This window comes from Oncorhynchus mykiss, chromosome 27 (assembly GCF_013265735.2).
Source record: "Oncorhynchus mykiss isolate Arlee chromosome 27, USDA_OmykA_1.1, whole genome shotgun sequence".
Lineage (NCBI taxonomy): Eukaryota > Metazoa > Chordata > Actinopteri > Salmoniformes > Salmonidae > Oncorhynchus > Oncorhynchus mykiss.
The window spans coordinates 10,187,501-10,214,972 of NC_048591.1; the positions used below are offsets into that span (position 1 = coordinate 10,187,501).

Sequence of the window (27,472 nt, forward strand, 5' to 3'; positions counted from 1 at the left end):
ACGAGAGTTGGTGTCATCATGTCATGTGCGGCCCAACACAATTCCCTGAAATGAAGCCAGAGTAGAGTGTAGGAACAGGCGTGTGACTATGCATGCGTCATGCTTTTTTTGTCTCTCTGACTTCCTGCTTTTGTGTCACTACTACTTGATTGCGCAATACTTAACTTCGCTATCAGGGATCTCAGTTTTACATCCAAAGAGCCCTTTCTTCAGCAGCCCGGTGAGGTCCAGAGCTGAACCACGAACCACAAACATCCGTGAGTTCATTTCGTCACGCGTCATTAGCCACTCTTTACAGCAGACTAGAGTGTTAGACGGTTAGGGATTCAAGTACAATAACAAACACTTGTTGTAGATAGGCAGAGCACAACAAAGTCTGTATACTCCCCTGGTTCGTCCCACTAATCATGTCCGACATTTACAAGTGTTGAGTGGTGCAACATGGCTGACGTCACCCCAGGAGCTCAATCATATGTATTCATTATGAAAACACTGAAAGAAACAGCTGCTCTTGGCCCAGAGACTCAGGGAGTGAGAGGCATTGTTTGGAGGATGGCAAGTGGATTTTGCTCATTACCAGCCCACTAATACAATGTTAAGTATCGGTGAAGTTAATGTATTTGCCATAATTTATCCAGATATTCAATTAACACACATTGACAGGATAGGAGTTGTTGGGAGTTCTCTTCCTTCTCACCCCTGTAGATCTAGCCTGGTTAAAGCAGTCTGAATGCTGCTTTAACACTGAAGCATGCATGAGAGCACCAGCTGTTCCGGACATCTGTGTGATCACGCTCTTCGCAGCCGATGTGAGTAAGACCTTTAAACAGGTCAACATTCACAAGGCCACTGGGCCAGACGGATTACCAGGACGCGTACTCCGAGGATGCGCTGACCAATTGGCAAGTGTCTTCACTGACATTTTCAACCTGTCCCTGTCTGAGTCTGTAATACCTACATGTTTCAAGCAGACCATCATAGTCCCTGTGTCCATGAAAGCGAAGGTAACCTGCCTAAATAACAACCGCCCGTAGCACTCACGTCGGAAGCTATGATGTGCTTTGAAAGGCTGGTCATGGCTCACATCAGCACCATCATCCCGGAAACCCTAGACCCACTCCAATTCGCATACCAACAGATCCTCAGATGACGCAATCTCAATCACACTCCACACTGCCCTTTCCCACCTGTACAAAAGGAATACGTATGTGAGAATGCTGTTCATTGACTACAGCTCAGCGTTAAACACCATAGTGCCCACAAAGCTCATCACTAAGCTAAGGACCCTGGGACTAAACACCTCCCTCTGCACCTGGATCCTGGACTTCCTGACGGGCTGCCCCCAGGTGGTAAGGGTAGGCAACAACACATCTGCCATGCTGATCCTCAACACAGTGGCCCCTCAGGGGTGCATGCTTAGTCCCCTCCTGTACTCCCTGTTCATCCACGACTGTGTGGCCAAGCACGACTCCATCACCATCATTAAGTTTTCTGACAACACAACGGTGGTAGTAGGCCTGATCACCAACAACGATGAGACAGCCTATAGGGAGGAGTTCAGAGACCTGTGTCAGAGGAAGGCCCCAAAAATTGTCATAGACTCCAGTCACCCAAGTCATAGACTGTTCTCTCTGCTGCTGCACGGAAAGCGGTACCGGAGAGCCAAGTTTAGGACCAAAAGGCTCCTGTTCTCTCTGCTACTGCACGGAAAGCGGTACCGGAGAGCCAAGTTTAGGACCAAAAGGCTCCTGTTCTCTCTGCTGCTGCACGGAAAGCGGTACCGGAGAGCCAAGTTTAGGACCAAAAGGCTCCTGTTCTCTCTGCTACTGCACGGAAAGCGGTACCGGAGAGCCAAGTCTAGGACCAAAAGGCTCCTGTTCTCTCTGCTACTGCACGGAAAGCGGTACCGGAGAGCCAAGTTTAGGACCAAAAGGCTCCTGTTCTCTCTGCTACTGCACGGAAAGCGGTACCGGAGAGCCAAGTTTAGGACCAAAAGGCTCCTGTTCTCTCTGCTGCTGCACGGAAAGCGGTACCGGAGAGCCAAGTTTAGGACCAAAAGGCTCCTGTTCTCTCTGCTACTGCACGGAAAGCGGTACCGGAGAGCCAAGTCTAGGACCAAAAGGCTCCTGTTCTCTCTGCTACTGCACGGAAAGCGGTACCGGAGAGCCAAGTTTAGGACCAAAAGGCTCCTGTTCTCTCTGCTACTGCACGGAAAGCGGTACCGGAGAGCCAAGTTTAGGACCAAAAGGCTCCTGTTCTCTCTGCTGCTGCACGGAAAGCGGTACCGGAGAGCCAAGTTTAGGACCAAAAGGCTCCTGTTCTCTCTGCTACTGCACGGAAAGCGGTACCGGAGAGCCAAGTTTAGGACCAAAAGGCTCCTGTTCTCTCTGCTACTGCACGGAAAGCGGTACCGGAGAGCCAAGTTTAGGACCAAAAGGCTCCTGTTCTCTCTGCTACTGCACGGAAAGCGGTACCGGAGAGCCAAGTTTAGGACCAAAAGGCTCCTGTTCTCTCTGCTGCTGCACGGAAAGCGGTACCGGAGAGCCAAGTTTAGGACCAAAAGGCTCCTGTTCTCTCTGCTGCTGCACGGAAAGCGGTACCGGAGAGCCAAGTTTAGGACCAAAAGGCTCCTGTTCTCTCTGCTACTGCACGGAAAGCGGTACCGGAGAGCCAAGTTTAGGACCAAAAGGCTCCTGTTCTCTCTGCTGCTGCACGGAAAGCGGTACCGGAGAGCCAAGTTTAGGACCAAAAGGCTCCTGTTCTCTCTGCTACTGCACGGAAAGCGGTACCGGAGAGCCAAGTTTAGGACCAAAAGGCTCCTGTTCTCTCTGCTACTGCACGGAAAGCGGTACCGGAGAGCCAAGTTTAGGACCAAAAGGCTCCTGTTCTCTCTGCTACTGCACGGAAAGCGGTACCGGAGAGCCAAGTTTAGGACCAAAAGGCTCCTGTTCTCTCTGCTACTGCACGGAAAGCGGTACCGGAGAGCCAAGTTTAGGACCAAAAGGCTCCTGTTCTCTCTGCTACTGCACGGAAAGCGGTACCGGAGAGCCAAGTTTAGGACCAAAAGGCTCCTGTTCTCTCTGCTACTGCACGGAAAGCGGTACCGGAGAGCCAAGTTTAGGACCAAAATGCTCCTGTTCTCTCTGCTACTGCACGGAAAGCGGTACCGGAGAGCCAAGTTTAGGACCAAAAGGCTCCTGTTCTCTCTGCTACTGCACGGAAAGCGGTACCGGAGAGCCAAGTTTAGGACCAAAATGCTCCTGCTACCAAAAGGCTCCTGTTCTCTCTGCTACTGCACGGAAAGCGGTACCGGAGAGCCAAGTCTAGGACCAAAAGGCTCCTGTTCTCTCTGCTACTGCACGGAAAGCGGTACCGGAGAGCCAAGTTTAGGACCAAAAGGCTCCTGTTCTCTCTGCTACTGCACGGAAAGCGGTACCGGAGAGCCAAGTTTAGGACCAAAAGGCTCCTGTTCTCTCTGCTACTGCACGGAAAGCGGTACCGGAGAGCCAAGTTTAGGACCAAAAGGCTCCTGTTCTCTCTGCTACTGCACGGAAAGCGGTACCGGAGAGCCAAGTCTAGGACCAAAAGGCTCCTGCTACCAAAAGGCTCCTGTTCTCTCTGCTACCAAAAGGCTCCTGTTCTCTCTGCTACCAAAAGGCTCCTGTTCTCTCTGCTACCACATGGCTTCTACCCCCAAGCAATAAGACTGCTGAACAATTAATCAAATGGCCACCCAAACTATTTACATTGATTCCCCCCCCCCCCTTTGTTTTTAAACTGCTGCTACTCGCTGTTTGTTATCTATGCATAGTCACTTTACCCCTACTTACATGTACAAATTCCCTCGACTTACCTGTACCCCCGCACATTGACTAGGTACTGGTACCCCCTGTATATAGCCTCATTATTTCAATTTTTTTAATTTAAATTTTAACTTTAGTTTATTAGGTAATTATTTTCTTAACTCTATTTATTGAACTGCATTGTTGGTTAAGGGCTTGTAAGTAAGGATTTCATGGTTACCTGTTGTATTCGGCGCAGGTGACAAATAAAATGTGATTTGATTTGAATTGAAACATTGGTGACCACAGCATTCTGTCTGGTTTAACCAGGCTACTGTAGACTGTGGTCCCTGTGGTAGCTGGCTGTCTCAGCCAGGTAGACTTACATAAGGCCTGGGGTATGAGGTAGGGAGGGAATTAGGGATGGAGGGAGGGAGGGACAGTCTATATGCCATCAAATACCCCCCCCCCCCCTCCCCCAAACCCCCCTGTGTTTACAGTAAACAGTGGGGTGGAATGTAAAGGTATTTGTGTCTGTCTGTCTGCTCTCATCGTGATGGTGGTGCAGGGCAGTATTGGTCTGTCAAGCACTGTGCCCCCCCAACCCAGCCAGACCCCCACTCACTCACTCTCCAATCTGATATGGAATGTTTGTTCTGCTAGGGTCCTGTTACGCCGGGGAGGGGAAGAGGGGTGCAGCCCTTCACCCTTCACTCACCAGGCTCAAACCCAGCTTTTATCGCTACCCACTTTGACAATACAATTTGGTCAATAGTTGTTCACGTCACAATACAACTATACAATGGGCCTTTTCCACTACTTGAATGTACTGAATTTCACAGATTTGTTCACAGATTACCCGAAGCCAGTCATTATCTTCCCTGTAAATCTCTCTCTCATTAAAAGTAATCTCACAAGTTTATTTTGTCCGGTCTTATCTCTCTTATCTTGTCAGCCCACCTATAATAATACCATTAGAGAAAGAGAGAGGGAGGGAAAAGAGAGAGGTATGGGGGGAGGAAGAAAGCATCCGTTCCCCCCCTGATGTATGACAGCACGGCTAAAAGAGGGAGGCAGCCAGCGTGATTGACAAGACTTGGAACCAAGAGAAATGAGATCAGAGAGAGAAAGACTCACTTTTGTGAGTGTAAATGTTAACTGTAAATTTGTATTGTTTATTTCACTTTTGTTTATTATCTAGTTCACTTGCTTTGGCAATGTAAACATGTGTTTCCCGTGACGAGAGAGAGAGAGAGAGACAGAATGCTGATTGAACGTCCTGCTGTTAGAAGTTCCCTTGGTGAGAGAGTGACACAAATACACTAGGAGGAGAAGGAAAGGAAAGGGGGATACCTAGTCAGTTGTACAACTGAATGCCTTCAACTGAAATGTGCCTTCCGCATTTATCCCAACCCGTCTGAATCAGAGAGGTGCGGGGAGGAGATGTGGAAAGGGGAAAGACAACATCAACACAGATGATTCCTTTCAACAGAGTGCTGGGAGGGCTCTGTTCACAAACACAAACAGACCCAACAGAGCCACAGAACAGCAACACAATTAGACCCAACTAAATCATGAGAAAACAAAAAGATAATTACTTCACACATTGGAAAGAATCAACAACAAAAAACAGAGCAAACTAGAATGCTATTTGGCCCTACACAGAGAGTACACAGTGGCAGAATACCCGACCCAAACTTAAGGAAAGCTTTGACTATGTACAGACTCAGTGAGCATAGCCTTGCTATTGAAAAGGCCACCGTACACAGACCTGTCTCTCAAGAAAAGACAGGCTATGTGCACACTGCCCACAAAATGAGGTGAAAACTGAGCTGCACTTCCTAAACTGCCAAATGTATGACCATATTAGAGATACATATTTCCCTCAGGTTACACAGATCCACAAAGAATTTGAAAACAAACCCAATTTTGATAAACTTCCATATCTACTGGGTGAAATACCACAGTGTGCCATCACAGCAGCAAGATTTGTGACCTGTTGTCACAAGAGAAGGGCAACCAGTGAAGAACAAACATACAACCCATATTTATGTTTATTTTTTTTCCCTTTTGTACTTTAACTATTTGTACATAATATGACATTTGAAATGTCTTTATTCTTTAGGAACTTTTTTGTGAGTTTGTTTCCTGTGAATTATTTATTGTTTATTTCACTTTTGTTTATTATCTATTTCACTTGCTTTGGCAATGTAAAAATGTGTTTCCCATGCCAAGAAAGCCCTTAAATTTAATTGAATTGAACTAATGAGGAAATCTAGCCTGCCCCTCCCTCCCTCCCTCCCTCCCTCCCTCCCTCCCTCCCTCCCTCCCTCCCTCCCTCCCTCCCTCCCTCCCTCCCTCCCTCCCTCCCTCCTTCCTCTGTATCCCTGCTCCCTCCCCCTGACCAGTAGAGAAGAAGGAGATTAACCTGAGTGAGTGTGTGAGAGAGAGGAGTGTTTTAAAGCAGTGTGCCGGGCAGAGCAGAGCAGACACTCATAGCTGTCCAGCGCTGAGGGGGAATACTATACCGGAGCTCCAGAGGTGAACTTAGGTATGGGTTCCTACTATCTCTCTCTGTCTCTCTCTTTCTGTCTCTCTCTCTGACACACACACACACACACACACACACACACACTGTACACTCGCTGAAACTAAGTTACAATTACCTCACTGGTTTAATTCACAACAGCCTTGTCACATGCCTGGCTTCAACACAGATTGTCATTTTACTTATCTACTGATTCACTTCACTTATTTTAGAGTCTGTCATGTTTGCTTTTCGATAGACCTCAGTACTGTCATTCGGAGCAGGCTTGTAAAAGTGAGCTTTCACTCTGCAGGATAGAGGACACCCTGAGGGATTTCCTGGGACAGATGGGATCTGAAAGGTTTGGCTGCAGCTGACAAGACTGACATCTCCTAAATATCCATTCAAAGTGGATGTGTCTGAGACACTCAGACAGGAGGAGTAGTGTGGAAGGAGCAGCCCCAGAGAGAGCAGAGAAGACCCAGTGAGAGCAGAGAAGACCCAGTGAGAGCAGAGAAGACCCAGTGAGGAACACAGGGACTGGAGGCAGTGGAGCAGATATGGATGCAGGTCCTCTGACAGCCGAGGGAGAGGGCTCCTCTCCGGAGGGCGAGACGGTGTGTGCTGCGCTCGCCCGCTACGAGGCCACACTGAGAGATGCCGTGTGTGAGATCCACGTGGACATGAGCGCCTTCAAGCAGGGTGTGGAGCGTCGTCTGGAGGAGGCGACGGCCCACCCCAGCGAGGGCCCCCTAGGCCGGGCTGTGGCGCAGCTGCAGCAGGAGAACCGGCAGCTCCGGAGCCAGTTGGAGGCCCTTACCCGACAGGTAGAGCTCCTCACTGGGACAGTGTGCGACAGAGGCGCCCTGATGACTAACAACAACAACAACCACCACCAGCACCAGCTAGCATCCATCCAGGCCCAGACACACAGCAGCAGCCAGGAGAGGGCGAGCCCCCCCTCCACCTCCCCTACCAGCCCTGCTGGTGGCCCCAGCATGGGAGCCCTGACCGGGTCAGCCTCGGGCTCAGCCTCCAGCCCCACTGCCGCCCGCTTCTCCAGCCGAGCTACCTTCGCTGTGTCCAGCAAGACTAACGTGAGTAGCCTTATACAGTGGGGAGACTGGGTTGGGGTCATGGCGAACATAGATACATTAGACTATGTCATGAACCTCCAAAACTCTAGAATGGGCTGAGAATGGCAGCCATCTTGGTCAGGGATAAATGAAAGTGTTGTATTTGATTCTGTGGTGGTGACTGTATGTGGATCTGAGAGACTGTCAAGATTGTGCAATGATTCATCCAGAGTGTGTCTGAACTAAATCATGATATGGGGGTTGAACAGACTTTCTTGAACATGTCACAGGGATGATGTCAGAGCTTTCACAGCGGTGGGGAAACTCGGGTCATATTCAACTTAATATTTAGACACGTGAGCAGAGTAGATACCAGATGAAAGCAATCAGGATAATTTCCTATCGCTGAACATTTTTGGTAGAAGTAATTGCTTATTTTAATGTCCGTCCTGCCTCTGCAGTCTGAGAAAGAAGATGTTCTCCTGGCATTGGACCACTCTTTCCTGAGTGTGATAGATCATGGGAAGAGTCTCTCTTTCTTTCTCTCTCTCTCCCTTTTTCTCTCTCTCTCTCTTTCTTTCTCTCTCTCCCTTTTTCTCTCTCTGCAGTGAATGGTTCTCATATACTCATATACTGCTATCCAGTGCTGGAAAAAGTACTAAATTGTCATACTTGAGTAAAAGTGAAGATACCTTAATAGAAACCTACTCAAGTAAGTAAGTGAAATTCACCCAGTAAAATCCTACTTGTCTAAAAGTATTTGGTTTTAAATACACTTAAGTAAAAGTATAAATAATTGAAAATGCCTTATATTAAGCGAACCAAGTGTTGTCTTATTTTTTACATTTACGGATAGCTATGGGGCACGCTCCAACACTCAGACATCATTTACAAACAAAGTATTTGTGTTTAGTGAGTCCACCAGATCAGAGGCAGTAGGGTTGACCAGGGATGTTCTCTTAATAAGTGTGTGAATTAGACAATTTTCCTGTTCTGCTAAGTATTCAAAATGTAACGAGTACTATTTGGGTGTCAGGGAAAATGTAAGGAGTAGAAAGTACATTATTTTCTTCAGGGATGTAAGTGAAGTAAATGTAAAAGTTGTAAAAAAAATGCCTGTAAAATACAGATACCCCCCCAAAACGACTTAAGTAGTACATTCAACTATTTTTACTTAAGCACTTTTACACCACTGCTGCTGTCATGTTGCTGACAACTTGTTGCTCATGAATCTTCTCCCACTATACTCTTTGTTGAGTGGCACCACAGCTTGCGCAACCTTTTAGAATGGATTCAATCATGTTCTTCACTTTTACCAGTAACAAATATAAACACAGTACATTGTTTCTTACTTATCTCTATCCGGACTGTCATTGGGACATTTGACTAACATGCGAGGGACTGAAAGACAAAACACGTGTACTTTGGTACAGCTGATGAGAAGCTAATGCTGGCATAGTTGGTCGGTTCTAAGGTCCAGGACAGTTTGACACTTGTTGATGAGGTTTGGGTGGCAACTCAGTGATAAGTCTGGGAAAGTTATCATCTCAGTTCTTGGTGTATTGTAAACCACAGTACTGTCTGTTGGAAAAGACCAGAGGGTTCTCTTGACTGTATCCCAACACAAGGCCCTATGGCTACGCTGCTTTGGAAACTACAACGGTTACTTTCATCTTTCATAAGGTCTATAATTCCCGATTTTCACTTTATTTGATTCTCAGTCTTTCCTCTCCACTCTGAGATCCTTTGCTGTGTATTTGGTTGTAAACTCACAGCTGCTTTCTGTAGCAAACTGACCCTTGATAGTCTGGCACGGATGTTGACTGTTAACTGTGACTGCTCACACACAGCCATAGACGCAACAAACGCACACACACACATACGCAGGTGCACACGCACACACAAACCCAAAAACATGTATGGAAATGAGTGATGTCATACGCCTCATCTTAACAGAGCATGTTGTAAAGCATCTGAGGATTCTTATCTGATGTAAATATGTCGGTTTGTAGGAAACAGAAGTCCTTTGTTTCTCATAATACATTGCTGGAGATCCCCTTTTCGTGGCCAAAACTTTTTTCTCCACATTCTCCAAATTTCCGAACAACCAGACAGAGATTGGATCATATTACTGTAGAAAACTAATGTGAGTTCCTCATCTATTGATCCAACGCAAATCTATTCATTGGTGTGTGTGTGCTTGTGTGTGTAAATCGAATCTAATCCGGGAACTCAACAGGGAAACGCTATCCTATTCAGATTTCCCCTACTGCCACATCTACACCTTTCAGCCTCAATGGCCATGTCTACACTTGACACTTACATCAGACTTCTGCTATCAAAGTACGAAGATCGCATTGAAAAGACAAGTGTAGACGCACAAAAGTCGCTTTGTGGTCTGATTGTGTCCAATCAGGAGGTGGTCAGGGACTGATTGTTTGCGGATGCAATCAGGCTACCGAAAGCGCATACAGTGGGCGACGTCATCAGCTCTCTGACCACAAGTCTCCAGAAAAAAAGTGTGTTTTGGGAGTGCAAGGCAACGTTTTTCACTAAACGTTGGATGAAATACATTCCTAGCGTGTGAGGAACGAGTTCGCTGACCTCATAAATGCTAGCTAGCTAGCTTATTTAGAAGGTGAAAAAATTGCTTGGCAAGAGTTATGCTAACATGTTAGCAAACACTTTAGCTTTGCTAGATAGCTTGCTGGTTAGTTTCAGAGGTTAGCTGGCTAGTTAGCTTCAGTAGTTGGCTACCGCCACCAAGTTGATGTCGTTGTGCTATCAGATTTAGCTTGTTCCACCGTTTGCAGAATGCATACTGCATTTAAATATAGTGCGGGAAAATGGAATCCGGACATAATGTGGACACGGTAGACACATTTAAATGTAGGCCTAGACATGTTCGGAATTCCATGACCAGAACTCCATGACCAGAACTCCATGACCAGAACTCCATGACCAGAACTCCATGACCAGAACTCCATTACCAGAACTTCATGACCAGAACTCCATGACCAGAACTCCATGACCAGAACTTCATGACCAGAACTCCATGACCAGAACTCCATGACCAGAACTTCATGACCAGAACTCCATGACCAGAACTCCATGACCAGAACTTCATGACCAGAACTCCATGACCAGAACTTCATGACCAGAACTCCATGACCAGAACTCCATGACCAGAACTCCATGACCAGAACTTCATGACCAGAACTCCATGACCAGAACTCCATGACCAGAATACAAAATCTACATGAACTGTCAAGTCGAGACACAGCCGACGAGAGATAGAGAGAGACTGTACAGAGACTGTATGCTGACCTCATAAAGTCAGATGGGGCTGTTTCAGCAGGTCTGAAGGAGGTAGCTGATTGTGCTGGGGACCTCCAGGCACATCTGAAGATGGTTTTGCAGCCCTGGAGTTAAGCGTCACCGTACTGAAAGAGCACAGCCAATTGGGATGTGTGCGGGCCTGCCCTGGGTCTGCACTTTCACTATAGGGTTGCTTACAGTACGTCTCCACCTGTGCTCGACTGTGCCTTGGACACCTGACACTCTGATGCAGATATGAGTCTCTCTCTCTCTCTCTCTCTCTCTCTCTCTCTCTCTCTCTCAATCTCTGTATCTCTTTTTTTCTCTTTAACCCCCCACCTCTCGCTCCCTCTCTCTCATGTGCAGAGCCTCTATAGAGCCCTCTGGTCCTAACTGGGCCCTGTTTTTATTGAGTCTTACTTGGCTGAGCACAGTTCATCACAAGTTCCCCTCAGTCCCTTCTAGCACACACCAGCTCTCCCAGAGTCAGAGGACAGGCAGTGGGTTTCACTGGGCTTTTTGATACTCAAATCAAATGTATTTATAGAGCCCTTCTTACATCAGCTGATATCTCAAAGTGATGTACAGAAACCCAGCCTAAAACCCCAAACAGCAAGCAATGCAGGTGTAGAAGCATGGTGGCTAGGAAAAACTCCCTAGACAGGAATCCTCCTCCTCCATCCTACACCTCCTCCCTCCTTCTCCTCCCCCTCCTCCTCTTCCTCCAACCTCCTCCTCCTCCCTACTCTTCCCTATTCATCCCCCTCCTTTCCTTCTCCTCTTCCTCCTCCTCCGTCCTCCTTCTCATCCTCCACGGCCACCTATGTCAGTCAGTCTGTCCGGTCTCTGCCGAGGAGTCACACAATGCTGCCTGTTGCCAATTACTCCAACATAGCTGCGGTCTCAAAGGACTATTGTGTCGACATTCTACCTCATTTGAAGTACATTGACTGAGGAGGGGATTAGAGGAGAGGGTCGCACAAGACCCAGCCATCCCCAGACTCCACACGCCTTCTCTGGGCTTCAGGAGTGAGTCAGGGCCCCCTCTTCCACTCCCCCATTCCCTCCTCTCACAGACCTCCTCTTCACATCTGTTCCCTTGTAGCATGCGATAGAATTCACACACAGGCATGCTTTCTCAGACAGACCACACCTGCACGCCTCAAACCTCACGTTCGCTGCGTTCCTCAGTGTACTCAAGTTGAAGAGAGAGCGACTGTGCCCTGTTATAAGATGAACTGGATAGATTCCACCCAGGTCACAATGTTATCTTTGACAGTTAGTGTAACACAACTACATAACACAGGACCACAGTGTGAATCCTTAGGTCCCTGCCCTGTCACTGCCCTGGGCTGGGTTGTGTCATGTGGGCTGTGTGTGTGTGTGTCTTCTCTCAGACTGAGGCATCTCCAGGCCATGTGAACCGACAGGAGGGGAGGGGTGGGGGGATAAGACGTGTGTGTGTGTGTGAGGCGTTATCAGTGGAAACTCCGTCAGAGCACGCTCACACTGTCACCTTGAGCAAACACAGACACACACCTCACACATACAAACACATACTGATATAGAGTACAAGCAGAGAGGACTAAAATCCTATTATCAAGACCCCTAAAATCAGCTGACAGCTGACAACCAATCCTCCCTGTCACTGCCACACGTAAAATCCCTCACACACACACACACACAGGACCCCCACTCGCACTGTTAACATTACTTAACCTCTGTCTTCTGCACTGCTGCTCAAACAGGCAATTTACTAACAGACTGCTCGGCTTACGTTGCAGTGCCGTGGGTGCATGTTCGTCACGGTCTAGTATAGTCTGATGGATAGACTGTATGAGTGGGGGAAAAGTACTCATTCTGCTCCAAGCCAGATGACTATTTGTGATCATTGGCTCGCGGTGTGCACGTACAGTGGCAAGACAAAGTATATGGAATTATCTGGATTTCTGGATAAATTGGTTATAAAATGAGATCTGATCTTCATCTAGGTCACAACAACATACAAACACAGTCTGCTTAAACTAATGACACACATTGTTGTATTTTTCTTGTCTATATTGAATACATCATTTAAACATTCACAGTGTAGGTTAGGAAAAGTATGTGAACCCCTAGGCTAACGACTTCTCCAAAAGCTAATTGGAGTCAGGAGTCAGCTAACCTGGAGTACAATCATTGAGATGAGATTGGAGATGTTGGTTAGCGCTGCCCTGCCCTATAAAAAACACTCACAACATTTTTGTTTGCTATTCAGCCTAGTCTGATGTGAACCATGCCTCGTATAAAAGAGATCTCAGAAGACCCAAGATTAAGAATTGTTGAGTTGCATAAAGCTGTAAAAGGTTATAAAAGTATCTCTAAAAGCCTTGATGTTCATCAGTCCACGGTAAGACAAATTGTATTTAAATGGAGAAAGTTCAGCACTGTTGCTACTCTCCCTAGGAGTGGCCGTCCTGCAAAGATGACTGCAAGAGCACAGTGCAGAATGTTCAATGGGGTTAAGAAGAATCTTAGAGTGTCAGCTAAAGACTGGAATATGCTAACATCTCTGTTGACGAGTCTATGATACGTAGTCTATGACACTAAACAAGAATAGTGTTCATGGGAGGACACCACGGAAGAAGCCACTGCTGTCCAAACAAAACATTGCTGCATGTCTGAAGTTCGCAAAAGAGCATCTGGATGTTCCACAGCGCTACTGGCAAAATGTTCTGTGGAGAGATGAAACTAAACTACACACAACACTATGTGTGGAGAATAAAAGGCACAGCACACCAACATCAAAACCTCATCCCACTGTAAAGTATGGTGGAGGGAGCATCATGGTTTGGGGCTGCATTGCTGCCTCAGGGCCTGGACAGCTTGCTATCATCAATGGAAAAATGAATTCCCAAGTTTATCAAGACAGTTTGCTGGAGAATGTAACAGGCTGACTACACCGCTCGCGTCGCGTGTGCAAGCGTTGCAAAATACATTTTGAAATCTATGTTATTCCATTATTGCACGCACAACGCTCGTGCGTGTCAACGAGCGTCTGCGTTGCCAAGGCTTAAAATAGAAGTCAGTTCTATTTGTGCCGCAGATCACACTGCAAGTCCTGCCTCTCAAATCTCCTCAATGGTTTATAGAAGCAGGTACCCACATGCCATCTCCTCATTGGTTATACCCACGTGGGTGATTGAAAGACGAACTGTGTTGCCGGTCATCGTTGTAATGTTTATATCCCAGGACAAATTAGCTAGCAACAGCAAGCTAGCTAAATAGGACAAATTAGCTAGCAAGTGCAAGCTAGCTAGCTAAATTGCCATAAATGTTCAATGTTTTTCAACCTGTCCCCAAATTAATGCAATTGGTTCAGAGTTTGTTTTGATATTTTAACCTGCGTGTCATGATTGCGTTAAATTTATGCGCGATGGCACACGCGCGTAGCCGGTTCGGGTTCCGTGTCAGGCAAACTGTCCGGCAAATGAAGCTCAACAGAAGTTGGGTGATGCAACAGGACAACGACCCAAAACACAGAAGTAAATCAACAACAGAATGGCTTCAACAGAAGAAAAAACACCTTCTGGAGTGGCCCAGTCAGACTCCTGACCTCAACCCGATTGAAATGCTGTAGCATGACCTCAAGAGAGCGGTTCACACCAGACATCCCAAGAATATTGCTGAACTGAAACAGTTTTGTAAAGAGGAATGGTCCAAAATTCCTCCTGACCGTTGTGCAGGTCTGATCCGCAACTACAGACATTTGGTCGAGGTTATTGCTGCCAAAGGAGGGTCAACCAGTTATTAAATCCAAGGGTTCACATACTTTTCCCACCCTGCACTGTGAATGTGTTCAATAAAGACATGAAAACGTATAATTGTAATTCTAAAGGGTTCACATACTTTTTCTTGCCACTGTATGCACACATGGAGGCTGCTGAGGGGAGCACGGCTCATAATAACAGCCGGAACGGAGCGACTGGAATGGCATCAAACAAAATGGAAACCACGTGTTTGACGTATTTGATACCATTCCACCTATTTCGCTCCAGCCATTACCACGAGTCCATCCTCCCCAATTAAGGTGCCACCAACCTCCTGTGGCACACACACGCGTAAGTTGTGCAAGCATGCATACACGCACGTACACACAACCCCTCCCTCTCCCCACACACACGCGTGCACACACACACACACACACAATGCAAATGTGAGCAGCTCTCCGTTGTTTTCATCACTCTAGTGGATGGTCCAACACACACCTCAGGAGTCAGATCAGCTCCACCTGTCCTCCATCCTCATCTATCCCACCAGACAAGCTATTCTCTTCCATGGTGCCCAGAGGAATGCATCTTGACCTCACATCTCACACTCCTCTCCTGATGCGGATCTTTGGCCCACCACAGGAGGTTGGTGGCAACTTAATTGGGGAGGATGAGCTCGTAGTAATAGCTGGAGTGGAATGAGTGGAATGGTATCAAATACATCAAACGCATGGTTTCCATGTGTTTGATGCCATTCCATTTACTCCGTTCCAGCCATTATTATGAGCCGTCCTCCCCTCACCAGCCTCCACTGTGGCCAACATTGGGTAATCATCTGTTTCTCAGAGATTCAGAGATGTGATCTTGCCCGGCATGGCATCATTGACCCCTTCTTGCCCCCAACACCAGATCTCTCCACTCAGGCCCTTTAAAAGCGAGAAACATGATGGGAGCAACTCAGCAACATCAAACAGCTCCAACTCAGCTTCTTTTCCCTATTAAAATGGTCACATTCTCAGACAATGTCTTGGGAACTTAATTAGACCGGTGTATGCTTTCTACTTTACGTGCCAGAGTTGGAAGTTCCCATCACAAGTCTTTCAAGAGCACTTGTGTGAGTGTGTACGTGTGTGCGTGTGTGTCTGTGTGCGTTCAAGCCTGTGGGTGTGCGTGTGTGTGTGTGCGTCTGTGTTTATCCCCATGATAAATACGCTTCACATTTCCAGCACAGCCACAGAGACTCCCCTCCCAAATTCATAGCTTTCCCACAATGGAGCAGGGTCTTTTATTCTCTGCCTGTCTGTGTGTCCCCTGGCTGGGCCAGGCCATCCAGCCATCCAGCCCAGGGATCCAGATTCCTGGCACAAACCCCTCAGCATGGCTATTAATACAGTGGAGCTCAGCCTGAGAGACAGACCCAGGGAGGGAGAGAGAGAGCGAGAGAGCTTGAGCGAGAGAGAGATTGAGCGAGAGAGAGCTTGAGCGAGAGAGAGATTGAGCTAGAGAGAGCTTGAGCGAGAGAGAGATTGAACAAGAGAGTGAAAGAGAGAGAGGCCAGGGTCAGGGGTGAAGGGGGATTGAGAGAGGCATGCGAGCCGGGCTTGGCTGGCTGGCCACTCCCCTCCAAGACTGCCCCTGGCTCTCCTAATTACTTCCATACAATGCCCTGTATTTCCATCGCCGTGGTTACAGGTTAATAATTCACTGTTTAGTGGACGACCTCACCGTCCTCTACGTTCATCGTTCTAGAGGGCCCTGGGCCCAGAATATATATTATATTTCTACATTTGACATTTTCCAAACAGACAGACAAGAACAGCAAATGTATAGTACGAATTAGGGGTTTGTATTAGACTTGTGTGCGGTGGTTTGACTCCACGCTTTTCATGCAGCCATACTGTATGGACTAGAGAGGGTAAGCGTCAGATCGGAGCATGTGTCCTATCACCTCTAACTTAACTGATTGAATCATCAGACAGCCGTATCATATCACCAGGTTTTATTGATTTGTTTTGGTGTTGGGAGGCTGGTATACCCATGTCTTCCACAGCTGGTGCCTTGTAACCCGAGAGCAGACTACTAAACCTCTCAGATCTTGGAGATGTCAGAGTTCTTAGGTGCCAACTGCTGTGCTGTCCTGGGGAGTCGGGAGACGGTCCCATCTCCCTTCCCTCACACCCTCCCTCACCGTCCCCCTACCCCAGAGCAGTTTAAACTTTATTTTTAACCCCCTGACCGTTCCATAGCCAGCAGGAAAGACGGAGAGGGGGACAGACAGGACAGGAGAGACGGAGAGGGGGACAGACAGGACAGGAGAGACGGAGAGGGGGACAGACCGGACAGGAGAGACGGAGAGGGGGACAGACCGGACAGGAGAGACGGAGAGGGGGACAGACCGGACAGGAGAGACGGAGAGGGGGACAGACCGGACAGGAGAGACAGAGAGGGGGACAGACAGGACAGGAGAGACGGAGAGGGGGACAAACCGGACAGAAGAGACGAAGAGGGGGACAGACTGGACAGGAGAGACGGAGAGGGGGACAGACCGGACAGAAGAGATGGAGAGGGGGACAGACAGGGCAGGAGAGACGGAGAGGGGGACAGACAGGACAGGAGAGACAGAGAGGGGGACAGACAGGGCAGGAGAGACGGAGAGGGGGACAGACAGGACAGAAGAGACAGAGAGGGGGACAGAACGGACAGGAGAGACGGAGAGGGGGACAGACAGGAAAGGAGAGACGGAGAGGGGGACAGACCGGACAGGAGAGACGGAGAGGGGGACAGACAAGACCGGAGAGACGGAGAGGGGGACAGACAGGACAGGAGAGACGGAGAGGGGGACAGACCAGACAGGAGAGATGGAGAGGGGGACAGACTGGACAGGACAGACAGTGTGTCACAGAAGGCTGCTCAAGTCATCATCCCACTCTCTCACTGCAAATGTAAATAATGCAGAATGTGGTCACACATTCTCAGTGGTACATGGTCTTCCGTGACATCCAGCCGGGAACATAAGGTTGTCTTATCTGTATGTCAGTGACATTGGAGTATATCTATTCTTAACCTTTGACAGCATTTTATGGTCCCTGCCTTGTGACTGAAACCTTGGAAAACCCCAGTAACAGAGGAGTGATCCTGAAGCAGGTGTAGAGAGGGGAGTAGAGGAGAAAGGGTATGCGTGCCCAGTGAATTTAATACAAGGGCCTGTGTGTGAGTGCTTGCGCACGTGTGTGTGCGTGCTCGGCCAAACAGCCTAGCTCCCACACACCCCCATCAGATAAGGCAGGGGCCCCCTGTAGTCAGGTGATGTAAAGAAAGTGTTCAAAGGGCCCCCTCCATTTCTGTAGGACCAAGGCGCCGGCCTGGGTCTCCCTGCTAAATTGTAGGCTTTGTGGGTCTTTTGAGGAACAGGTGTTTTTTTTATGTGTCTCTCCCTCCGTGAGGATTTCCCTGTTCCTGTGTGCAAATTACAGAGTGAAGACCTCTTTATAACTCTCTGTGTGTGTGTGTGTGTGTGTGTGTGTGTGTGTGTGTGTGTGTGTGTGTGTGTGTGTGTGTGTGTGTGTGTGTGTGTGTGTGTGTGTGTGTGTGTGTGTGTGTGTGTGTGTGTGTGTGTGCGTGTTGTTCAATTGACTTCAGAAGGGGTTGCGGAGTTAGTCAAATATGTGATCATGTATTGTACACGCCTGAATGGGTACTGTACCTTTTAGTCACAATATATTTCTATCCCTCTAATTGTCTTATTAAATCATCGTGATGGTGCATTGAAAGCATGTGTTTGAATGCTGTTTACCGTAGACTACAATAGCATTGTTTATGCATAAGATATTCCCTTCTATTGTGTTTGCTTGTGTTTTTTTGTTTGGAAATGGTGACTGAGACAGCGATGTCGTGAAGCGTTTAAAGAACAAAGTATGTGATCAATGGAAAATGGGGAAAAGTTGTACGAGTGAGGCTCGTTGTATGGCAGGGTGGCGTTGTTGTCCATAAGATCTCTGTTTCTGTGCCCAACACTGTGCCCAACATACTGTCATACCCCCACTCAACTCCCCAGGCCCAGTGTTCTCTCACAGCATGCCTCCATTGTTTTCACGTTCCATTCCACAACCACTCAATGTTCCAAGAATGTCAAATGTCATCCCGGGAAACAGGCTTGAATATCCTCTCATCTAATCGTCTCAAAATCAACCGCCTCATCTCCGACTCCGTCCCGACTGGACTTCAACTAGCTAACGCTCTTTATTGAAATGTCACAAAGTTAGGGGCCATGGCATGTCAGCCTTGTAACACGCTGCACCCCTTCATTGAAACTTCATCGGAACTGCAAGACTCGCGATATAACAATCCTCTTAGATGATCTTGTGTTTGCACATCAACATTTCTATGGCACGTTGCCAGGTAGGAAAAATTCCCACCCATGGCATTTCTGGCCAAGATCACATGGGACAGCTGTGATATTTAAACCCATATGAAATAGCCATGTGCCTGGAAGAACCCACTGTCCCACTCTACCACCACAGCCTATATTAGTTTCATTCCTTTGAATGCTGTGTTGGCCCTGATGCTTTGTGTCTGTACTGTGCTGAAGCACGTCAGGGAGGGAGAGTGGGAGAGAGTGGGAGAGAGTGGGAGAGAGTGGGAGGGAGAGGGAGAGGGAGAGAGGAGAGAGAGGAGAGAGAGAGAGAGAGAGAGAGAGAGAGAGAGAGAGAGAGAGAGAGAGAGAGAGAGAGAGAGAGAGAGAGAGAGAGAGAGAGAGAGAGAGAGAGAGAGAGAGAGAGAGAGAGAGAGAGAGAGAGAGAGAGAGAGAGAGAGAGAGAGAGAGAGAGAGAGAGAGAGAGAGAGAGAGAGAGAGAGATGCATTGTAGTGTTTAAAGGTGGGGTTACAGTCCTGCTGAGTAGGGCTGAATGGGGAGATTCTAAGGTAGAGATCCTCTCTCAGGTCAGGTGTGCAAGAGAGAAGAAGAGAGAGTAGAGGCTCCTAGAATGGCTACAATGGTGTGTGCCCAGCAACACTGCTTCTAAGACAACACAAATGTAGAAACTAAACCCACAGGACAGGGGGTTTCATCTTTCATTCAGCCCTGCAGGCTAAGACTGACCCCCCCCCTCCCCCCTCCTCTCTCTATCGTGAGTCTGTGTAGCAGACTGAGGGCTTTTCCACATTTTCTACTTAATTTCACGATTTCCTCCTAATATTTTATAGTTCTCCACTGATAATTCGATGACGCACTCTCAGGGTTGGGGGATTTGTTGTTCCAGGAAAGCGGAGAAAGGGGCTTTTGTGTGCTCCAGCCTGTGCGTGTGCGTGCATGGGTGCGAGTGTTGGTGTTGCACTGTGGGGTTTGCCTTGATTCCGGGTCATCCTCTTTAATATAGCATTGTATCTGGGCAGCTCATGACAGCAGATCTGACTGCACACACTGGGTTGAGCTCCACACTATTTTAACATTGTCTGAAATGCACAAACACAATAGAGATGATTTGAAAGGTGCCTTCCTTCCGTTCTCAATACAGTTTAGCTGCAGAACTATTTCTGATCTAAGATCAGATTCAACATAGCCGGTGGTACACTCTACGTTCGATCGTTTATACCCGAAAAGATTTACCTACTTTTATCTTCAGGCCCAGAGCACCACAGTCTCACACACGTGTCTGGTGGCCCATTCAGACAGGAGGAGAAGTGTGACTTAGTACAGAACGTTTCCATGGCTGGGACACACCAAGACAGGAGGAGCTTTGAGTTTCAGCCAGAGCATCAGGGTTGATCGGGGCTCAGGGGCTTCCATGGTTGAGCGGGGGAAATTTGTCTCCCCCTATCACCTTCTCCCAGTGGGACAGCCAGCTGTTCCCAGCTCTCTGCTCCCATCGGCCCTCCTAATGCTGTAACACACACACACACACACACAACCCAGCAGCAGCAGCATTCCTCTCTGCTGAGGTCACCTGGCTCCTCTCTCCCCTACAGCTCAATTACTGACTTTATTTTCACTGGGAGGAATGTACAATTTCTTTGATAAAGCTGTATAGAATAACTTGTATTGCATGTGTGAGTATGTGTGAGAGAGAGAAAGAGCAAGAAGGAACAAGACAGAAACGTGACACATCCTCCACAGACAAATCACACAGCCCTCGGTCACTTCCTGGTTGTCTTCCTGAAAGGCTCCTCTGTGGATTGGCTGGTTAGTCTGGCACACAGTGTACTGAGCCCCAGTCACTTACTAATGAAAGTCATAGATGTGGTGTGCTAGTAACACGGTCAATGAGATAAAAACGGAGAAAATGGATGCCATTAATGGGAAGTTGAAACATGTCTGCACTCTCAAATGACTTGATCTGATGATGTCTCAGATAACGTGCATATTATGTCACCCGAGAGATATTCATATGTTTAAAGGGCCTGTCTTCAAAATACTGTTGTTGAAGATATTGTGACACCTGAGCACTGTGGGGTGGGGTGTTCATGTGGTTCTCTCTCTGTCTCCTGTAGAGTATTGAACGTGAGGAGCCGATAGAGGTGGATCCGGACCTTGTATCCCCTGGACTGGAGAATGGACACTCTACTACCCCAGGTAATGCCTGTTCTATTCTCTCCCATCTCAGCTGCAGTAGAAATACAACCATACACACTGTCCATGTACTGTATGAGGGGATTTATTTTCTCAATGCTTGTCCAATCAGAAAACTCGACAGTGTCATATGGATTGAGCTCGCCAGCCAATAACAACGTCCCTCATGAAAGCACGGCCCCTGTTGCCATGCGGATGCCACACCTACCCATCACCGCCACAACCAAGACGGCTGACCCCTCAGTTATGAAGAGCGAATCTCCCGCCAGTCCCGTACGCTCTAAGCCCTCGCCTGTATCAGAGCATACTGCCAACAACCAGCCTCAAGCCATCCAAGAATCCCCAATTCAACCAGGTAAGAGGGACCAGACATCAGCTAAAAGCTGTCCAGACCAAATATTTGAACTCTCGACTTTCATATCTTTCTATGGTTCTTCTGCTCCGTAAGCCATAATATCCTTTGATTTGTTGCACTCTTTGTCCTTTTGTTGTTCAGTGTCGTCTATGAAGACATGGACCCCCAGTCTCAGCCGAGGTCTGGGCTCTCCTCGACTGTCAGGTAAGAGGGATCTATCAAGTCAGGCTTGTTTCTAGAACTGGAACTAACCAGACTCACACCATGTTTTCTTCCCACAGTTTCCCACCTCTGTTCTTTGATTTGTCATTTGCAGAAAAGTCCTTGTCCGCTCCCCCGAAGTCAGTGACTTACTCTGGCCTCATCCAACACAACACAGACGGGTGAGTGAACTATTCTTTACTCAGTCCTAGAGAAGTGAGATAGTCCATGCTTGAACCCACATGCCAGAACCCACTTGCCATTTCGAATGGCCTCATTGTGGCCCAAGTTGATGTGTGACACTCCTCCGTTCTCCGACCCGCAGGGTGGAAGATGTGGGCGGGGACCTGCCTTTTGGAAGGGGAGTGGAGCGGAGGCGGGAGCTGGTGAGGTCACAGACGTTGCCGCGCAACCTTGGAGCTCAGGCCCGCCGGTCCATCTTTGAAAGGCTGGATTCTGAAGCCAGCAGGTACCACCCTCTCTCCTCCCACCATCATTTCTCTTTCCATGCCATCCGTCCCTAAACTGATAGGTCCTCTCCTTTTCCCTTGTATTATCCCTCCTTTCTTCTGGGTAATTCTTAACTCTCACAGAACTACATAGAGCCATGACTAAATGGAACTCTATTCCACATCAAGTAACTGACGCAAGCGGTAAAATTAGATTGAAAAAAAAACCAGATGAAAATACACATTATGGAACAGCGGAGACTGTGAAGCAACACGAACATAGGCACTATACACATGGATTTTGCACCGTAGATATGTGGTAGTGGAGTAGGGGCCTGAGGGCACACAGTGTGTTGTGAAATCTGTGAATGTATTGGAATGTTTTGAAAATTGTATAAACTGCCTTTATTTTCCTGGACCCCAGGAAGAGTAGCTGCTGCCAAGGCAGGAACTAATGGGGATCCATAATAACTATTAAATACAAATAAAACTCATACTTCGGTTGCATTACAAATCTCTACACTTGCACACTCTCTCATAGTGGATTTAACAATGGTGGAAAACCACCGCCAAACCAAAGGGAGTGTGCGTGTTTGTGTACACTTGGGGAGAGACAAGAGCGAATGGGGAGACGACTTCTGTCATGTTTTCTGGCTCATCGTGTTGACCCCTGTCTCCGTTCCTCTCAGTAGGCCCAAGCCCATGGACCCCAAGCCCAAGCTGAAGCGTTCTCAGAGCTTTGGTGTGTCCAGTGCCAGCAGCATCAAGCAGATTCTTCTGGAGTGGTGCCGCTCCAAAACCATAGGATACCAGGTGAGACTGTGGTGACAGAACACACCGGAACAAAGACCTGGGCCGTATTCACAAACCACCTCAGACTAGAGGCTGATCTAGGATCAGGTCCACCCGTTATGAATACAGCTCTATAGCAGCCAGGAACAAAGGTAATGAATATGGAACTGTCATCTGTTCACCTAAAATGGACCCACTACACAGGAGCAGTCTGTGTCGTTTTTGCTAGTTCCTGAACAGGGTAGTGAAATGACACCCCTAGTTTCTCCATGGCTTAAACCATTAGCATGTAGCGGAGCGTTAATGTGCTAATGAGATGCACCTTGCCATGGTTATGCTGCATACTGAACTTAGTGTATTATTGTATTATATTGAATGTTTGTGTGTGCATTTGTGCGTGTGTATGTGTGTGTGTGCGCGCGTGCGCGCGTGTATGCGTATATGTGTCTGTGTGTGAGCATGCATATCCTTGTCTGTGCATGCGTGAGTGTTTGAGTTACGGCTCAGTGCTAGGGCTGTTGGCTTCACTCTGCAGCAGCAGCTGTGCCAGTCTGTCCATGTGGCTCTGGTTAAACAGAGAGCTGTCACGGGCCAAGGCCGGCCCAGCGAGCAGCACCGGCCGCTTCCCGCAGGCTGCTCCTCCTCACACTCAAACTAGAGACTCGCCTGGCGCTCGACAAACATGACAAGCTGGATTTTCCCACTGACACGCTGAGGCTTTTATAGGCTAGTCTAAGGACACACAAAAAAAGTGAAATGACACAGTTCTGAAAGCATGTCCAATTGGAGAGAAAGGAATGCAGGGAGAGGAATTGAGGATAGAGAACCATTCAACAGACCTCTTTTGTTTCCCCCGTTATGACAGTGGGACCGACAGAGAAACCTGGGAGAGGTAATTTCATAAAGTTAGAATAGGTAGCCAATCATTTTTATAGGTCTTTTTCGTATGTCTGGTTTATTGTTACGTCTCTTTCACAGTGTCTCCGCATTCCCCCCCCGCTAAACACATGTGCAAATACACCACGCACACTTACAGTCCAGACACACACGCGCACGCACGCACACACAACCACACACTCCTAACTCTGTCTCTCCGTCCCCAGAACATAGACATCCAGAACTTCTCGTCCAGTTGGAGCGACGGCATGGCCTTCTGTGCCCTGGTCCATTCCTTCTTCCCCACTGAGTTTGACTACAACGTGCTGACGCCTGCCGACCGCAAGCACAACTTTGAGCTGGCCTTCGGAACAGCGGAGTAAGTGACTTTTACATTGTAACAAGCGTTATCCATACACCCTGTATAGTGCATTATACACTGAGAAATGGCTTAACTTCTCCATGCACTCCTGTCATCTATTCATTATGTAGACTAGAGTAGTATCCACAGTGTCCCTGGCCACCATACAAATAGAAATGGCATAAATGGCGTTGATACATAAAACGTTGTAGCACTGAGATGATCTTACAATGTTCCTGTTGCATCTTGGTGAAGAGTGTCTATAGCCCACACGTTACGCCAGCGAGGCAGCCGCTGCCAGAGAATACCCTCTCCTCTCCCCGGGTCCCCGCAGTAACCGCCTCTTCCTTTCCCTCTGGTCTGCTTCCATCCTCTCCTCTCACATTCCTCCAGCCTGACCTCACTACTAAGAACACCGCTGCTGCAACACAGCCTCCCAAAGTCCTCCTTGGCACATGGATACATCCAGAGCACAGACAAAATAAAGATCAAAACCGTGTGTGCATCTAACCACATACAGAGATAGTTCTAACACATGAGCTTCTGTACTATGCCACAAATTATAAACTGGGTGGTTCGAGCCCTGAATGCTGATTGGCTGGCAGCCTTGGTATATCAGACCGTGTACCACGGGTATGACAAAACACTTATTTTTACAGCTCTAATTACTTTGGTAAAGAGTTTATAATAGTAATAAGGCACCTCAGGGGTTTGTGATATATGGCCAATATACCACGGCTAAGGGCTGTTGTCCAGGCACTCCGTATTGCGTTGTGTTTAGAACAACCCTTAGCCGTGGTATATTGGACGTATACCACACCCCCCCCGGGACTTATTTCTTAATTAGTCCACATTGTTCCATGTGATCTATTAGTCTGGTCCTGGGTCTGTTTGTGCTGTCTTGCCAACAACATCGATTGACCATAGATATGAGTTGGGAAAACAATTCAAACAGATCTGGGATCAGGGTAATGACATATCAGCCCCCTTAACTAAGAAATGACATAGATAGGCCTAGACTCCTCCTGACTTGTACTGTGCTCTCTGTCTGATCCAGGGAGAAGGCGGGCTGTGACCGGCTCATCGAGGTGGACGATATGATGGTGATGGGGCGCAAGCCTGACCCCATGTGTGTCTTTACCTATGTCCAGTCCATGTACAACCACCTGCGCAAGTTTGAGTGATGAACGATGACCTGGCAGCTACTCGACGACATCACCGCCCCACCACCACCATCACTCTCTTGCTTTCAGGGACAGCAGCAATGCACACTGAGAGAACCACACTTCCCCCTGCTGGAATGGACAGAGTATTACAAGTATTTCTTCAGTTTGAGAGATGTTTCACTCTGCTATGTTGAGTGCTCACAGCTATTCACAAATAGAACAGGCTATATTATTCCTGTTTGTGTATGAGTGGCTGGGTTTTTATTCCCTGAAAGTCTGTGTTACATTTCAGAGAGAGGGGAAGGATCTTTCTCCCTTTATTTGGTGACTGACCATTTTTAAGGCTTATATTGGCACAGTTGCTGTTTGAGAGAATGGGAGAATCAACTCTTTGCTGAGGAGAAAAAGTAGTCCCATTGAAGAAGCTGCAAAAGGTCTTGAACAGTAGGCCTATAAGACTGGACAAAGGACGAGGGTCCTGAGGATTGACACAAATCAGTCTAAATAGGATGCTATCATCATTTGGTTCCTTCTAGATATGTATTTGTTCAGGCTTCCTTGACTTTATTGTCCCACTGTGGTTTCTCAGACCCAACTGTGTCTACAAAAGGCCTTGCATTGCAGCACAAACTAAAAGCTATTCCAAAGTTAGCTTTTTCATCAGCTGAACAGAGGAACCCAAGTACACTCACTATAAAGTTGAATGGTTTGCTATTTAAAGAGCTAGAACTGCAAAGATGAACTGCACATATGCATCAACTCGGTGCAAAGGTAAAATGGTCTATGTTCTTATAGTGTTCTTGTTATGGTTGTGATTTTATTTGATTTTCATAGACAAAAAAAAAGACAAAAATAAATCCTAAATAAATTGTCACTTGTTTCACACACTCCTAAGTTTTTTTTTACTTCATTATTTTATAGTAGGCCTGTCAGTTAATTCATTGACTCGAGTTAACTTTTCGTAGTTTTAGTCCACTTTTTTTTTTTAAATGTGATTAATCGTCTGAAAGCATTGAAAATAAAACACCATTCTGCACTAACTAATTTGTATTCAGACATTTGGAACAACACAAATAGATATATATATATATATATATATATATATATATATATATATATATATATAAAATAAGACTCATAAATATAAAAACGAGGTAAGAAAAAACACTAATAATATATATAATATCTTATAATATACAGTGCCTTGCGAAAGTATTCGGCCCCCTTGAACTTTGCGACCTTTTGCCACATTTCAGGCTTCAAACATAAAGATATAAAACTGTATTTGTTTGTGAAGAATCAACAACAAGTGGGACACAATCATGAAGTGGAACGACATTTATTGGATATTTCAAACTTTTTTAACAAATCAAAAACTGAAAAATTGGGCGTGCAAAATTATTCAGCCCCTTTACTTTCAGTGCAGCAAACTCTCTCCAGAAGTTCAGTGAGGATCTCTGAATGATCCAATGTTGACCTAAATGACTAATGATGATAAATACAATCCACCTGTGTGTAATCAAGTCTCCGTATAAATGCACCTGCACTGTGATAGTCTCAGAGGTCCGTTAAAAGCGCAGAGAGCATCATGAAGAACAAGGAACACACCAGGCAGGTCCGAGATACTGTTGTGAAGAAGTTTATAGCCGGATTTGGATACAAAAAGATTTCCCAAGCTTTAAACATCCCAAGGTGCACTGTGCAAGCGATAATATTGAAATGCAAATCTACCAAGACCTGGCCGTCCCTCTAAACTTTCAGCTCATACAAGGAGAAGACTGATCAGAGATGCAGCCAAGAGGCCCATGATCACTCTGGATGAATTGCAGAGATCTACAGCTGAGGTTGGAGACTCTGTCCATAGGACAACAATCAGTCGTATATTGCACAAATCTGGCCTTTATGGAAGAGTGGCAAGAAGAAAGCCATTTCTTAAAGATATCCATAAAAAGTGTTGTTTAAAGTTTGCCACAAGCCACCTGGGAGACACACCAAACATGTGGAAGAAGGTGCTCTGGTCAGATGAAACCAAAATTGAACTTTTTGGCAACAATGCAAAATGTTGTGTTTGGCGTAAAAGCAACACAGCTGAACACACCATCCCCACTGTCAAACATGGTGGTGGCAGCATCATGGTTTGGGCCTGCTTTTCTTCAGCAGGGACAGGGAAGATGGTTAAAATTGATGGGAAGATGGATGGAGCCAAATACAGGACCATTCTGGAAGAAAACCTGATGGAGTCTGCAAAAGACCT

At 47.1% G+C, this 27,472-nt stretch overlaps 1 protein-coding gene across 2 annotated transcripts; it reads left to right on the forward strand.

Annotated features, from left to right (window-relative positions):
* Positions 1–6,179: 6,179 nt before the first annotated feature.
* LOC110507517 (smoothelin-like protein 2) lies at positions 6,180–26,105 on the forward strand. 2 transcript variants are annotated; one of them, XM_036965432.1, is made up of 10 exons: positions 6,180–6,333; positions 6,623–7,406; positions 20,940–21,021; positions 21,131–21,373; positions 21,515–21,577; positions 21,690–21,756; positions 21,900–22,043; positions 22,713–22,836; positions 23,919–24,070; positions 25,110–26,105. In XM_036965432.1, the coding sequence occupies exons 2-10, from the start codon at positions 6,870–6,872 to the stop codon at positions 25,234–25,236; spliced, it is 1,539 nt and encodes a 512-aa protein (XP_036821327.1). In that variant the 5' UTR covers positions 6,180–6,333; positions 6,623–6,869; the 3' UTR covers positions 25,237–26,105. The 2 variants fall into 2 exon arrangements, with proteins under 2 accessions (XP_036821327.1, XP_036821328.1); XM_036965433.1 differs by having other exon boundaries at positions 22,716–22,836.
* Positions 26,106–27,472: the final 1,367 nt, after the last annotated feature.

Excerpts from the sequence above, each read along its gene's own strand:
- LOC110507517 (XM_036965432.1), top strand. The coding sequence starts at position 6,870 with ATGGATGCAGGTCCTCTGACAGCCGAGGGAGAGGGCTCCTCTCCGGAG. Across the intron at positions 21,022-21,130 it reads TGGACACTCTACTACCCCAG|AAAACTCGACAGTGTCATAT; the intron begins GTAATGCCTGTT and ends TTGTCCAATCAG. Across the intron at positions 21,374-21,514 it reads AGAATCCCCAATTCAACCAG|TGTCGTCTATGAAGACATGG; the intron begins GTAAGAGGGACC and ends TTTGTTGTTCAG.